This window comes from Ornithodoros turicata, chromosome 5 (genome assembly GCF_037126465.1).
Source record: "Ornithodoros turicata isolate Travis chromosome 5, ASM3712646v1, whole genome shotgun sequence".
Lineage (NCBI taxonomy): Eukaryota > Metazoa > Arthropoda > Arachnida > Ixodida > Argasidae > Ornithodoros > Ornithodoros turicata.
The window spans coordinates 74,882,013-74,897,652 of record NC_088205.1 but is presented as its reverse complement, the minus strand read 5'-3'; the positions used below and the strand labels follow the sequence as shown (position 1 = coordinate 74,897,652).

General features: G+C 47.3%; 1 protein-coding gene across 1 annotated transcript in view; it reads left to right on the top strand.

Moving 5' to 3' along the window:
* The window catches only part of LOC135394808 (rho guanine nucleotide exchange factor 17-like), a 159,899-nt gene that overhangs the window by 124,596 nt on the left and 19,663 nt on the right, over positions 1-15,640 (top strand). The window contains exons 4-9 of the mRNA XM_064625805.1: positions 5,004-5,186; positions 13,081-13,197; positions 13,294-13,386; positions 14,315-14,491; positions 14,563-14,613; positions 14,693-14,802. Of these exons, the coding sequence (XP_064481875.1) occupies positions 5,004-5,186; positions 13,081-13,197; positions 13,294-13,386; positions 14,315-14,491; positions 14,563-14,613; positions 14,693-14,802 (731 nt within the window). The remainder of the gene's footprint in view (positions 1-5,003; positions 5,187-13,080; positions 13,198-13,293; positions 13,387-14,314; positions 14,492-14,562; positions 14,614-14,692; positions 14,803-15,640) is intronic.

The following is a 15,640-nucleotide window of genomic DNA, read 5'->3' as shown; positions in this document are numbered from 1 at the left end:
AGATCCTTGCTTGATCACCACTGCCTTGAGGTGTATTTCATCGCTTCCTTTTGTCAGCATGTTTCCCTCTTTTGTTTCAATCAGTCCAGTGCAACAAAGGACGTCTTTGTCTTTTCCAATAGAAACTCGAATTTTTCCTTTGTTCCCTCTGCTTCACATGTTCCTTTGTTATGGGAAAGAAATGCTTTATTCTGTGTGTCATACTTGAGGACGTTACTTCTCAATTTCCTCTACTGTCTGAATGCGATGTAATTCAATTGTAGTGTCGCAAACGTTAATGAATGGTAATTGAAAAGTGAACAGTCAGTCAGTTTTATTCCTTTCGTGATTATGTACAGTATAAGTTCTTTTAATCATCCACGCAAAATCAACGTGAACGTCCACGTGGAAGCGTAGTACGGCGCATAAAGGGCCCGCAATAAGCCAGAATAGAGCCACACATCAGCGGAAGGAATCGAACCCACACACCTGAGAATAGTTGCTTTCCATCGTGGTAAAGAACGCAGAGGTAAACTAAAGTTGATATCAATTATTGCATAACCTTAAAGGGGTCGTGACACTTCGTCTCAAGTTATTCCGGAGAGATGTAAGAGCCAATTATTTGCGTCGATGTGAACCTGGTGCATCCGAAGTTTTTCGGCACCGCGAATACCGAACCTCCTGGTGGTTGTTGTGAATGGGCTCGCCGTTGTCGGCCTCACATATGTGGGCAACGTCACGACTGACGCCCCGGGGGAATGTGCGTCCTGGGCCGACTTCTAACGGAACTGTGCCGACATATGTCTGAAAGCGTCTGAGGAAAAAAAAACAAGGAAAAACCCCAGACAACACAGCCGGCACCGGGATTCGAACCCGGGTACCTCCCAGTCCTCCCGAACCTCTTGCGGCTCTGACGTCACGGCAAGCGTCTTCGCCAGTGAGGAAGCGCGAGAGAGGTCATGTGCTTATGACTGCGAATGGGAATGGTCAGCTTGCCGGGTACGTGTGATCAAGCGTTCATATCTAGCCAAACTACGACGCGTAGCAAAATAATTCCTCGTTTCCTCAATACCACGGTGCTCAATACTCTAGTACTGACAACGCCACTTAGGTATACAGAAGGCCGGCTTAATGCCTCCTTTCCCTCCTTCGCTACGTGGACACGCATAATCAGAATTCGTCGGCTACCACGGTTAGCCGTTCTGCGAATCCAAGAACTCGCAAACAACAGCAACAACTTTATTTTTAAGATCAGGAATAAAGAGCTTCATCGCTAGGGGGCGATACTCCACCCCTTGACGAGAGGTGTTTCGTGGCATGCGGAAAGCGAGTGTGCGATCAACTCTGCAGAGCATAAATCGGGGGGGGGGGGGGGAATGTCGGTTGTCCATTGGCGAGAAGCCAGGGCTGTCACGAGGCGTCGAAGAATGAAACGACGGTCTCCTCTCAGCAGCGCAATACTCGCCCGCTTCCGATACGAAAGAGCTGCTTCCGCGGCGAACTGAACTCACAAATGATAGCAGCTAACTTCGCAAATTTGAACCTGTAGACTAAAAGCGAAACCCATTTCGCGAAAATTAGTATTGCGAAATATACGGGACCATTTTGCGCTTTATTTCGTTTTCCCATTTTGTACGCGGAACGTTCACATACTCGCAGAGAACAGTGGCTGCCCATGCGGCTGACGGTGGCTATAGTCTCCATGTATGGCTACGACCGCTGAAAGCACGTTCGCGATTGGCTACGGCCGATGAAAACACTGTCCTGATTGACTGACTCTTAGTCGTTACGTCACGTCCCCCCCATACTTCACAACAAGGGACAAAAGTTTCATCCATATCCAAAGACGAGTTGCTGCATGCCTCTCACCATAACCATCGGTGAAGTCGTCCAATCTCATAACCCTCACATTACATTCTTTCTACATCAACTCCCGGCTTCCTCAAGAGAGCCGTCCTACTTCTCAGTACAGAGCATCATTTTTCTCATCTTTGCAATCTCGTTTCTCTTTTCATCTGGCTTTCTTTCCACGTGCATTCCAGCGCTGACGATTTCTTTCATTCTCCCCTTTCTCTTTCTCTCTCTCTTCTGTTGTTCTTCTTTCAAGATGGATCCTGGGCGACTATTGCGAAGACCGCGTCTTGGGACGTTAGGCCTTTCTTCGAGGACGAAATGCGGAAGGCCTCCCTTGATTCAATATCCTGAATGAACCGCTGCTTTGGGCGCCTCTTGCGCGTGGCTTTTGCTCCTGACTCTTCTGTCGGATGTCGTAAACACCTCATCAAGGGGCTGAAAAACACGAAAAGAAAGACGTGTTGTTGGTGTTCGCTGCTTCTGGTGTTTTGTCGGTGTACCACTTGCTACGTGAAGCGTTTCCAGTCGCTGTTCTGTAGCCTGCGGAGCGGAATTCGTGGATTGCGCTAGTCAGTAATGAAGAGAAACTACTTTTATAATGATATCAAAATCTAGTCATCTTCTGTATTAAGTCCGATTGAGAAGGAGTTGGTTGCACCTACTTCGAAGGGGGGAGCAGGCCGCAAGACCGCTCATTAACTTATTTTATTGGTAGAGTCAGACAACAACAACAGGTTTATTTCAGATGATGAATGGGGAGTTTTAATCGCTAGGGGCGATACCCTGCACCATTGCTGGGATGTGGGAAATGAAATAATGAACCCCTTCACAATAAGGATCGAAGTCCTATGGTGTCCAAAAAGGTCAAAAGAGCTTTGAGGGCAAAGCGTTGGTGGGCTGGATTTTGCCAGGGACCAAGCAATTTTGAGAGAGTGGGAGAGAGGGAGAGTGCGGTTCGGGAAGGTTGGTAGTGTGGGCAATGAAGAAGAATGTGCTCTAGATCTTCTAGACCACCGCAGTACGTGACAGCACCTTGTGAGAGTCAGCTCGTCTCACGCGGTATCGTTGAGTCGGACGGGACAGGGAATACGCTGTGAGAGTAGGTCGAGGGACTGCGCCTTCCACTAGCTTCCTCCTTTCCCCGTTCGTGAAGGCTGTGTCCTCATTGGCTGTCCACCAAAAATAATGGAGGACCATGGGCATTCGCGCATGGTCCCGGTGTCAGCAACAAAAAGAGTCTAAGCCAACGAAGCCATGTGCACAAGTAACGACCAGGGTATATAGTATTAGATTAGTTCCCCCCCCCTTACTTGGCTTGCCACGTGGCCCCTCTTTTCTTTGCCTCCTCTCGTGCGCAGAGACGCGCTTGCATAGCGTGATATGGCACGCGCTGTTACGCACGCACACTGGGCGCAGAGAGGGACAGAACCTGAAGTTGCGCAAGAGGTTTGGATCACCACAGTTGACTGTATCACGCTGTCTCTGAGAGCAATATTCGAACGAGTGAGATCAGCGGACATCGCGCTTGTGTCGACTAGGGTTCGGAATTCCGAGCCGTTTTTGCAATCCCGGGACTTCGGGATTTCTACATGTGGATTCTGGGACGGGATCGGAATTGTTGTGCAACTGTCCCCGCGAGGTCGCGTACGGGAATGGATCCACTTACGCATCCACGCTACTCTAAGTGGCAACACAGTGCTCGTTCCCCCTGCTTATTGATGGCCTTTGTTCTCCTCTCTTTTTGGTGCTCCTTAGTAACTACTGTGTTCTGATCTGGAGTAGCCGAGTATAGTTTTCTGGAAAGGCTGTCTTCATTTACTTATTGCTTCACTTTCAATTCAATTCAATTATTCGTCGGTTTGAAATCAAACTGGAAATGGAAGCATCAGAACACAGTTATACATGATTCGCAAAAAGAGATTCAAGTAAGTACAGCTACGACCGCTTTTGTTCCGCGCATTAAAACGAAAATGTAAAAGTCATAAAAGTAGCATCGGAAGTGAAAAGTCAAGTAGGAAGAAGAATCAAGTTGCAGTGCCTGTACATCATTAAGTGCTGGCCATGCGCAAGCGAACTTGACCTCAATGGTCTTTAAACTAAGATGATCCCTTCCTTCCTTCTTACGTTTGTATCTCATTAAAGTACGTTGTTACTACGACCAGACAACTGGTCTACATACCTCCGTGTTCGTATCTTGCGTGTGCACAACTCGGATTTCAATATATGAATGAATTGTACGGCTTGAGGCCTTACGACCGCAGTCGGACAGGTATTAAGTTACACGTCTTTGCATTATTTTGCGTGTGGTTTTGTGTGTTTACGAGCGTTTGCTTGATGCCTTTTTTTTTATGCTAGCGTCTTGATAGGGCTCCGACAACGAAGCAGTCGATTTAGTTACGCTAGACGGCAGGTAACCTGCCGAAGAATAGCCTCATCAAGCCTGCAGTGAACAGTGTGTTGGACATTGCATTTTTCTGTCCTGCTGTATTTATTGTGTATCTTTTATGTTAGAACTTCATAAGCGTCAGTGTGCAGTTTACTCGTGAGGATCCTTCTTTTTCAAAGACGGAGAAAATAATTATGCGAATAAGAAATTGGCTGCTTCCTCCATGTCTTTTTTTTTTCTTCGGTGAGCCCGTCCTAATCCCGACTACAGAAAGTGTGGAAAGGTCAGCCAGACGGAGGTCGGCTTGCTATTCCAAAAAAGAGAAAGGGGAAGAAAACGAAAAGTAGGAAAGAAAAAGGAAAGAGAAGGAAAAAAAGGAAAAGGAAGAACACAAAACTAAAACTAAACTAAACTAATACTAAACTAAAGCTGAAAAATCACACACAATGTCTCACAATCACAAGGCATTGACAAGGTTAAGTGTAGGGATATCAGGTAATCCCTGCTGTTCTTATGCGCGGTATCCGGGTGGTCTTTTGATTGATTGATCATGAAAAAGAAAAAAAAATAGGGGCAGTTTCTTCCTTTTTTGTCCGATGCACTCACGCAGAAAGGCGATTTGACAGTATCGCCTCTCTGCATGGTATAAAAACCGGTACCACGGACCTATTGTAATCACACCTTTTCTCCCATAGCTCCACAGGGAAACACACAACGTTTTGAGCGCTGATCTGCCAAGCCCTTTAGCTGACTTATGTACTTTTTTTTCTTTTGTTTGTCACAGAAATATATTCGTCCGCTGAAGAGTGCCGAGTGGTCTCCGATGGTGGACGCCTCGCTGGTGGACGAGATCTTCTACCAAGTGCCGGAGATTCTGGCCCACCACGAGTCCTTCTTGGAGGTGCTTCGACAGAGGCTCTCTTCCTGGGACACGAAACAGAAGGTCGGAGACGTCTTCGTCGAAGCGGTAGGATTTCAATCGCAATATCACACTTGCACTAAACACACACACACGCGCACACAGAAAAGGACAAAAGGGGGACAAAAGGGAAGACCCGGCGTCACCGAACGAAGCCCTCCGCGAGCACTCCGATTGGCCGGATGAAAAGCGTTCACGTTTCTGCCCTCCGAAGCTCCCGTGGCTCAGTGGTTAGCGTGCTGGCCATGTCACGTTGAGACTGGGAGGTACCCGGGTTCGAATCCCGGTGCCGGCTGTGCTGTCTGGGGTTTTTCCTGGGTTTTCCTCAGACGCTTTCAGACATATGTCGGCACAGTTCCCTTAGAAGTCGGCCCAGGACGCACATTCCCCCAGGACGTGAGTCGTGACGTTGCCCACATACGTGAGGCCGACAACGGCAAGCCCTATCACCACCACCTCCGAAGCTGCAGCACGGAGCGGTTCTCGAGAGCCGCGAGCGCGAAACGCGTTTAAAAAACGCACGTGTGAATCCAGCTTGATCCTCAGGACGGAGAGACGCCGACATTTCGAACAGAAACCCCGGAAGAAGAACAGCCTCTGTTGGAAATATCGGCGGCTCGCGTCGTATAAGGCCCTTCCCTTAAAAGCTGTGCTGGATTTTTTTTTTTAAATCCGTGCTAGCGCCGCGAAGCAACTATGGCTATCTGAGCTAGACATTACTGAATTATATTGCCTGTTTCAGCCGACGACGTGGAACGGTCGAGTAAGAACCGATAAGATAAGGTATATAAGATAAGATCGATATCGAGTAACGTTTGGATCGATCGAGATGTTACCCGATAACATGAAGGGAAAAAGAGATTTTTATTTTTCTGGCCGTGTAAAAGTAATAGAAAATATATAGACTAGTATACTGCGCTGGTGAGCTCCACAATATTGACATTAAAAGATGTTGTATGTAGGACAAATGAGGCGGTGTGTGAAGAAGAGAGCACCGAGCTTCTCTGAAAGGGCACGTCATCTGGTCATCTTAGCGTTCATCGCAGTAGATGCGGGTGCCAGCCTTTGTTCAATTCAGCGGTGATAGTATAGACAAAGCTGACAGACAACAAACTCGAGAAATAATTGAAGGCTATCATATCAGGAAGAGAAAAGATATGTGCGTTAGCCATGCGTCTGTCAGCCTCTGTGATAAAGAAGCTTCATTTCTTGCAAGGCAAACGCCGTGACCATCTTGTGTATTTAAATGCGTTTCAACTCGATAAACCTGTAGTTGCTAGTCAGCGCTTGTATCGTGTCCCACTGTCCTCGTCTTCTTGCGCTGTCTCCTTCCAGTTATGTCGTACCAACTAGCCAAACCCTACATAATTGTCAATTAACCCATGTTATATTATATGGCGCTGGGATTAAGCTGTCACAAACCCTTTCCGCTTGCGGCTGCCCGTGTGTGCTTGCTCGACTGCTCAAAATCTTGTTAAGCACCATGGCGCGGATTATGGCTTCGATGTGTTTCATTCCTGGAGTGAATAAATTATAAGCAATCTCCAGTTCCATTCATGCACTCGCTGCGCGCGCGAACGCGTTATGGCACCCGTCGGACCACTGCGACATATATAGCACGGACATAACATATGATAATCGCATTCTCGGAAAGTACTTACAACTTCAGCTCACCCGGAACAGGAGATCGCGTTTCATGCTCTTGATTCTTCGCGGGGCGTACTTTTTGTCAACTTTTATCAATTTTGCTGTGACGCCTTTGCGCGGTGACAGATAAAGCCGATTTTTCGCTTGTCCTTGTACGAGAAATTTATGGAAACTGAAAAGGTCAGTAAAAGCTGTATTTACTGAAAACCGAGATAGGCGACAGAACAGTACTATAATGGGGTTCAGGAAACGTCCTGCTCCCGGTTTTGTGCTTTTGAGACTATGTTTTGTGCTTCACAATTCGACCTTGACTCGAAACTCCCCAGAGCGAAGTAAATCAATAATTATAATTGGCGCTTTCCTCGAGCACTACACACAGTAGGGCCCGGTGTTGCCTCGGAGCCAAATGGCTCCTCAACCGTCAACCGGAGAAGCGTTGCTACTGGCGGGAACTTGTGAGTCCTAACTGCCGTTATTCTTAAAGGGATAGTTTGCCCTCCAAGCATCGATTCCTTGATCTCTGTCGCGCACACGGTAATGCATTTCGAACTTTACCAGATCCATGCATTAGGTTCCAGTAGCTCGAGCGGTATGATTGATTTTAGGCATCTGAAAGTAACGAGATCCGCGCAAGTAGGCTTTCCCGCATAGAAGGACGTGCGCGCGCGACGTCAATCTGAGAACAGTGTGAGAGGGCGTTCCCGTTTCCCCGTCATCGACACGCGGCTTCCTGTCGCAACGCCACGAAATGTCACGCGAGCCGATCGTAGCGAACGCAGCCTCCCGTAATATGCACCTGCCCCCGCAGGCGCTTCCTGTGCCCGCAAGAAAATACTGAAGACTCGGAAATACATCGATTTCGAACGAAAAGGATTCACGGGGAGTTACTAGACTAGACTTCCACTCGAAACGCCCCCCGTGTAGAGGAAATCCTCCACGCTTTCCTCAAGTCCATCGAGGTTGCGCTAGTGCTTCATTGAGAGCGCAGCAGCTTGGAGCCTTCCTGGAATATAGTTTGCCGAATGTTATGGGCGGGCGATATGTCATTCGCGGAGTTGATCGTCTTTGTCTTACAAGTCAACGAACAGCTCTACAAGGGCGTGGAGCACGTTATTTTAAATGTAACATTTGACGTTTTAGAGGTGGTATGAAAGACGCCTGAGGACGAGAATAGTGCTCGAGTGAAGGACGACTGCTCCAGGAGGTCCTTCCCTGGAGGGTCGGAGAGGGCGCTGCATTGAAACCACGGGCGCTATAGTGTATACTCAAACGGTCCTCCACTCACTCGACCCTCCACTCAGGCTGCTCCTCGAGTCCGGTTTCGTGCGTTGTAGCCTGTCTTGACACGAAGCGCTGTCCGCACGGAGGAAATCATTCGTGCTTTTCTCGAGTACTACCCGACAGCGCCTTTGATTCCTTGAAGCCGACTTTTTCTTCTTCTTTGCTACGGAATAGAAAGCCGACAGTATTCGGGCTAACGTTTCCTTTCATCCCCCTCCCCAACGGCGCCTCAAATGGAAGAACGCTTCTTTCCTCCACACACTGGAGTCAGGGCAGAGTGTCGAGTCTAGGGTCGTTTAAGAATACGGCACTCTCCGCAAGCGGGGGAGCGCATCCTTCCCTACTTGAAGGTGTTGAGGCTGGTTTAAGAACACGGCCGTACGTGTGGTGTGTGTCCTTCTATGGTCTCATCTATACGTTAAATGGAAGACCAGCGGCATGGCCGAGAGCAGGTAACATTGGTTGTCTCCAACTCGTTGGTGATGTCTCAGAGGTCATGCTTAACATAGGGATCGCATCCAAACACTGACTCTGAGTTTTTCCGACATACTTTCCGGAGAAACGTTGGCTACGTTCCATTGAATTCAGCCCACGACGCATAGTTCACCTCCCGTCTCTCATTCTTTCTCGTCTCCATCTGCTCACGACTGTATACTGTGCTCACAGCCACAGCCACGGCGCCGCGGTGCAAACACCGAAACATACAAGGAGAACAACAGCTTTATTATGAGATGATGAACGGGGAGTTTCATCGCCAGGCGGCGATACTCTATACCCCATTGCTGGTGGTGATCTGGGGAATTAAATAATGAGCCCCTTCACAATAAGGATCGAAGTCTTATGGTATCTAGAAAGGTTAAGAGAGCTTTGAGGACAGAGCGCTGCTGGGCTGGATGTGGACCAAGCAATATTGTGAGAGAGGGGTGCGGAGAGTACGGTTCGGGAAGGTGTGGGTAATGGAGAAGAATGGGCTCTAGGAAGTCCCTTGGAAGCCCTTGGAAGTCGTTGGGGAGGTGTGTTAGCTGAGCTCAATTGGTAGAGCCCTGGACCGGTAATCCGGAAGATGTGGGTTCGAGTCCTACAGCCTGGCTAACCTTTTCAGTGACTTCCATCTTTCATCGTGCTCTAGATCTTCTACAGCACCGCAGTGACAGCATTGGGGAGAACCAACTTGTCTCAAGCGGTAACGCCACTGCCCTGTAAAAGCCACATCGAGGCTCATTCCATGAACTAATGCGGCATCTTGACGAGAGGTATGTCGAGTCATGCGGAAAGCGAGCGCTGGGTCAACTCTACTCAGCATAGCTAGGGGGGAGAGTGTCAGCAGTCCATTGGCGGAAAGCCGGGGGTTCACGAGGCGTCGCAGTACGGAGCGACGATCTCCTCTCACTAGCGCAATACGCGTCTCTCCGAGACGAGAGAGCAGCTTCTGCGGCGCTGTCGGCCTGTTCATTCCCTTCGACACCGCAATGGACTGGAACCCATTGGAGAACCAGCCTGTGCCCTGCTTCGTACACAAGGTTGTAAGCCATTAACACATCCATCACCAACGGTGAGCCTCGGATGCAAGAATTTTCAACTGCTTGCAGCGCAGATTTAGAGTCAGTGAACACCACCCATTCCCGCGGGGTAAAATCATCGACGTGGATGCCGGCCACTAGGAGTACGCGGAGGGTAGGCACTTCCCAAGCCTCTGCTTTAGCACTTCCTGTCGCTGCGGTTTCGGTTTTGGCTCATTTACATATCAAAATTTGGAGATCTGGACGCATGTGCGCGTTTCAGTATTTTTAAAACACGGAATGGCTTTCAAGGCGGATTTTCTCCCACTCTTTGATCTCGCTTTTGCTCGAAATTCTCTAAGGCTTAGTTAATAAATTTTAGGTAATCAGTCAACTTGCGGTTACGTACTTTCGTACTGAAGAATTTAGCGCCATAAGACGAGTCGATACAGTAGAATCTCGATTATACGAATCTCGCCGGATGACGGAAAATATTCGTATGATCCGAAATTCGTATCAAAACAAACCCATTACTCTCAGTGAAAGAGGTTAGTCGAACGCTTTTGCGTCTTCGTTTTTTGGCCAATGCTGCCGAAATTCGCGAGGTGATTCAAAAGGCCCAGCATGTGCTTTCCACCCGCGAGTCGCGCGACTGTGTCGTAAAGCGAGCTTGTCGTAAAGCACGCAAGAAGTAGGTGAAGCCGACTTGCAGAACGGTGACGACGCCTAATGTTGCCAGAAGTTGTCCTGATATGTTCCCTCCACGTGTTCTGGTCTCGCTTTTCCTAAACGACTGCAATGTCACACAGCTTCGTGGTTTATTGTGGCGAGAGGTGTGAAAAGATAAAGTGATGAGGTTGAGGCAGTGGCGGATCCAAGGGATGGAGGGGCGAACGCCCCCCAAAACGTCAGTTTATACATTGAATTTCCCTCTCCCCCTCCCCCACTGCGCGCTCCGACAAAGAAACCGCCCCCCCCCCCAAAACCGAGGGTCTGGATCCGCCCCTGGGTTGAGGGCCGTGTAATCCCTTTGATCGTATATCCTTCAACACCAAAGGGAGAGTCATTGCTTGCATTGTGTAACATGATGTAAGGGAATTCGCGGTGAGGATCTCCCTCCCTCCTCAAATGGAAGAGGAGAGGGGAAGCATGACTAGCGCACTCTTGCGTCACGGGGGAACGTCGCTCCTCGGCTCGTTTTATAAGCGTTCGTATCATCTGAACTGAAATACATGGGAAGAATAGGTATTCCGGCCGGGACCGGAAAATAATTCGTATCATCCGTGATCGTATCACCGAGATTCTACCGTAGAAGGAAACACACACACAACGAGCGCTACTATAGTCTCTTCTTCTTCTCTCTTCTTCTATCGCTTCTTCCTTCTATGGTCTCGTCTTTTTGCGCTAAATTCTTCAGTAATCATGTACCAACTAGCCAAACAAAACACGCTTCTTACATACTTTCTTCCAGAGGATGCCCGCCTGGCAGTGTAAATCAAACCGCAAAAACAACAACAACAAATAAATCATAACTATGACATGGTGTGATTCACCGCTGGAGAGCAGTTTCCATTGCAAAAACTACACCTATGCTTCTCTCATAGCTTTTTTTAATATACATTATAAGGATTAAAAAACATGGTCTGGGGTACCGGTGTCACACCACCTTAGGAATTCCCTAGCTTTCTGCTGAAATTCCTGTCAGTGATAATTATCCTGGAATTGACAGTTCGTCTTTGAGCAGAGGGTTCGCGGCGACACCTCTCCAGGCAGTGCACAGAACCTTACAATGCCTGCCAGTAGCAGTGTAGTAACTGGTATCGTAGAGGTAGACCATGCTGATGCCACCGGGACCATCTAGGCAGCTGCAGCTATTATCACGATCATCGAGTGCAGCCAGAGTGGTTAGCCGGCTGCTGTCTTCATCCTCTTGATCAGCATTCCATTCTTGAGAGCCCTTCCAGCAACGTGCTGTTCAAGGTGATGTGGTGCGTTGGTGAATCGTGGATCTCTGGGCTCTCAGCTTGGGGGGCACAAACAAATGAACAAAGTCGTGGAAGTGCCTTCCGAATCTGTCGATTCGATCGGCGTCATCGAAGTAGATGGGCAGGTTCTGCCAGATCTTCACAATCTTCACATGGGAGTCGACGAGCAGAATGATCGAGCTTTCTGCTGCGGAGTAGAGGGTTGAATTCGCTGTTGTGAACGACAAAAAGACTGTAATAGAAATCTTTCCGACTTCACATCCTCTTGAAATGGGTGTGCCAACCATCATCTCTCGTTTGGAAGAGGCACAGTAAAGGGATCTCATTTCTTGTCTATATCGGTGATCTGTTGAAGAGGTCCTCTTTGATGGACCAGCAAGACTTCGAGAGGAAGGGCGTTGTTGCCTCCGGCCATGTGGACGTTCGCTGACGGAAGATTGCACAGACGTCATACGAGGTCACATTCTCTCGACCCATCAACATCATTTTCATCCTTGTGAAGGTCGCTGCTTGCATGCTCGCATGGGCAAGTTCTTCCTCCACCATCTCTACTTCTTGCGTCATTTTGAATGCCTAAGCATAGAGATTGATGGAGGCAGCGAGACGACTTAGAATCTCCATAAGGACCGGATCACAGCCTGTTTTCTGAGTGTTTGCATGTCTGCTACCCCTGAGGTGCCAGAATATAAATTTGTCCATACTGCCTTTCTTGTCTCCTTGTCAATGAAATTGTCCAGCACAGTGGTAAGTCTGGTCATGCATTTGTAAGCGCAGCGGACCGTGTCCTTTCAGAGGCAAAACTTAAGTGCCCATTGTAGACATAAGGGTGGACTTAAAGTTGCAAATGTTCTGATGAAAGTTCTTCTTCAGTCTCGCTTCTCTGGTAGCAGAATGCTGGGGGCTTAGCCTTTGAATGTCTTCGAAGAAGGTCTGGAGATGTTGCAGAATCCCTGGACACTAGTGCAACCAGTATTAAAACCAGTATGGTAGAAATGCCACAGGACTTTTGCTGCCGTTTAACCCACTGGTCATACTTATGGCAAAAGAAATGATTCCGTGCCTGGGGGTACGGCTATTTATAGATTTCACACCAGGGCATGTGGTACTTGCAACATCCCTGGCATGCAATATCTGACAGGCACCCACTACAACTGGCCACGTGTGTTGTTTTCTAAACAGTGCAGCATTCCTAAGAATGAGCTTCAAATTCATTCTCAGAGGCCTGAAACCCCCTCCCCAAAAACACCTTTCTCGCTTCTTTCCAATGTGTACACGTGAAAACTGTAACAGACAGACAGACATAACATCTTATTATACGTACGCATTTTTCATAATATCTACACTGCCACGTAACATTGCGAAGTTTGGTACTTCATCCCGTGTAATGAAAAAACTGTCTGCCCCAGGAAACCCGGCAGACCCCATAAATCGAAAGAATGACGTAGCTGCCATAGCTTCTCTGCAGCAGCCGCTGTTGCCAGAATGAATATCTTTTGATCTGAAACTGCTGATAATCATTCTCTGTTTCAGTTTACCAAGCAACCTGTGATAGACACGTACACCGCCTTCATCAACAATTGGAAGTCAGCGAAAGAGGCGATCAAAATAGCCACTCAAACTAAGCCAGCCTTTGCCAAGTTTTTAGAGGTGCTTACAGTTCACAACCATTTCCTGTCTACGTAGCGATGCAGACGGTTTTTCGTCTCTCACGCTAAAACTTTTGTGCTCTGTTTTAAAATCCAGCACACGTCCAGGATGCATAAAGGGAAGCTTACTTTGGATGCCCTCCTCATCATGCCTGTGCAGAGGATACCACGCTATGAACTTTTGATCAAGGTGAGTAGCAAGGAGTCTCACAAACCCGGTCGCTAGGATGTGATTGTTATTACTTTTCATTAGTATGGAGGTATATGACAGAAATTGGATTTTAAAATGTCTAACATTAGGCTCAGATGCCATGAAAGTGTTGAATTTTTATTTATTTATGTGTCTTGTTTCATAAGCGGTAGCCTAGTGTCATGAATGGTACGTGGATTTTGTTCCAAATCAGCTTCATACCCTTTTAGATGCACGCTGTAAGGAGCATATTGTTGTCACAACGGGACATTGATCCTAAAGCAGGTTTGTTACCATGGTGGCTACCAGTATTCCAGTTATGTTGTTCCACACAGCAGCACTAAAAGATACCTGGTCATGATCGCAAAAATTTACTACCTTGGATAAAGAAAATGAAACGCTTACTCTTGTAAGAAAACTGCTTTTATGTAGCCTCGTGCCTCATTCTGCCTATTCCAACCTCCTCCTCTTCCCTAATTCTTGCAGGCAGGTACACACAACTCATATGACACAAAACACATAGGAATTATAAGAGATTTGAACAGTCGTTGTGACAATTGTTTTTGTGTTTTGTTTTTGCCTACAGACTAAGACTGCCTCAAGACTAGCGATGCATAAGCATGCCCATGCATCTGCCCATTGATAGAGTAAAAGACTTTTTTTTTCTTACATACAAACAAACAAACAGACACTTTCCAGGAAAAGTTACATTGAAAAGCAAGCTGTTCAACACAAGCCTCTTTCACAAATGAGTCCCATTGAAACAGAACTTCGTGACCTAAACAGTGTGTTCTTGACAATTTGTCCTCGTCCTTAAAAGAAAAAAAATAAAGAAAAGATTATATATTGCTTCCTAAGAACCCCACTTTAGTTAGCCTTTCACTACTACTAGTCAGAACTGCTGGCTAATCTCTTGTAATGCCCACAGGAGCTGATAAAGCACACCCAGCATGACCACCCTGACCACCAGCTGCTAGTGTTGGCGCAAAAAGAGGTCCATGACCTTGCTGTCAAGATCAACCGCATGGAGCGGGAGGCCTTCCAGCACGAGCAGATGCAGCAGAGGGTACGAGACATCGAGCAGCTTATCGAGGGAGTCATCGATGTAAGCGAACTCAACAGCTTACCAGCTGACACGCACATGTCAAAACCTTATTCCGGTTACGTATCTTGCAGCTTGTTCAACCTGACCGGACTTTTATTCGCTACGACTTCGTTACGATTCCTGTGAGTGTGTGTACTGTTGATGATTCTTATGGCCGCGCTTTCACAATGTTAATGTCTCTTTGGTTCGCTTTACCCGCAGGGCGGTCTTGGAACCAAAAAAGATCGCTGTCTTTTCCTTTTTTCTGATCTCTTGCTCATCACGAGCATCAAAAGGAAAAGCGGCACTATGAGGAAAACATCACCATCATCGTAAGTCCTTTTATCGATTCATCTAAAACAATAAAATATTAAACAATGTACAAACCATCTACCAAATTGCCTGGGGGCTGCTTTTCTGATGCGATCCTATAAAGATAGTATCAGTCGCACACGTGGCATTTCAGGTTTCTTGCCGTCAGCAAATGTGCTGTACACATTCAGAGTAGACCCAAGTAAGGAAATGGTTTCAGCGCGTTGGTAAGAATCAGCCATAGTTATACTTTTTCAGAGTAGATGTTACAGCCGTTGCGTTTGCAGGTCATTTGAACTACAGGAAGTGATGTGTGATGCATAAAGTAGGGATAAATGCGATCGCAATTCTGAAAGTTTTTACTTTTGGAAATCATTTCGCACAAGTGTCAGTTGACAGAGAGTCAGCGAATGTCATCCTTGGGTTTCTGCCTGGCCATTGGTGGAGCTTAAATGCTTCATTTTTGCCAATTGTTGATTCACCCTCTGCAATTTGCGTTAGTATCTTTAGGTATCATATTAAGTTGCACTTTGATGGTTGGAATACATTATCAAGTTGATACTGCTTTTTGATCTGCTCCAAATTTTAAGATGCACCTACATACATAGCCCTAAAAATGTGGCCCCATTACATCTAACATTTTTCATATATTCACACTAGAGTTGACCTTAGTGGGTTGACCTTGACTGTGAATAGGCCTGTAGTAACAAGCTTCATCGCCGCAATCATGGTGTCCAGTGTTCTTTTAATGCTCGTGGATGGGAATGTCAGAGCGAATGCGCCTACTTGATCATTAGGCAAACCAGGTTTGATCAGAAAGGTACCCGGCTTTGTCTCACTTCATTCTAACGAAGCTAC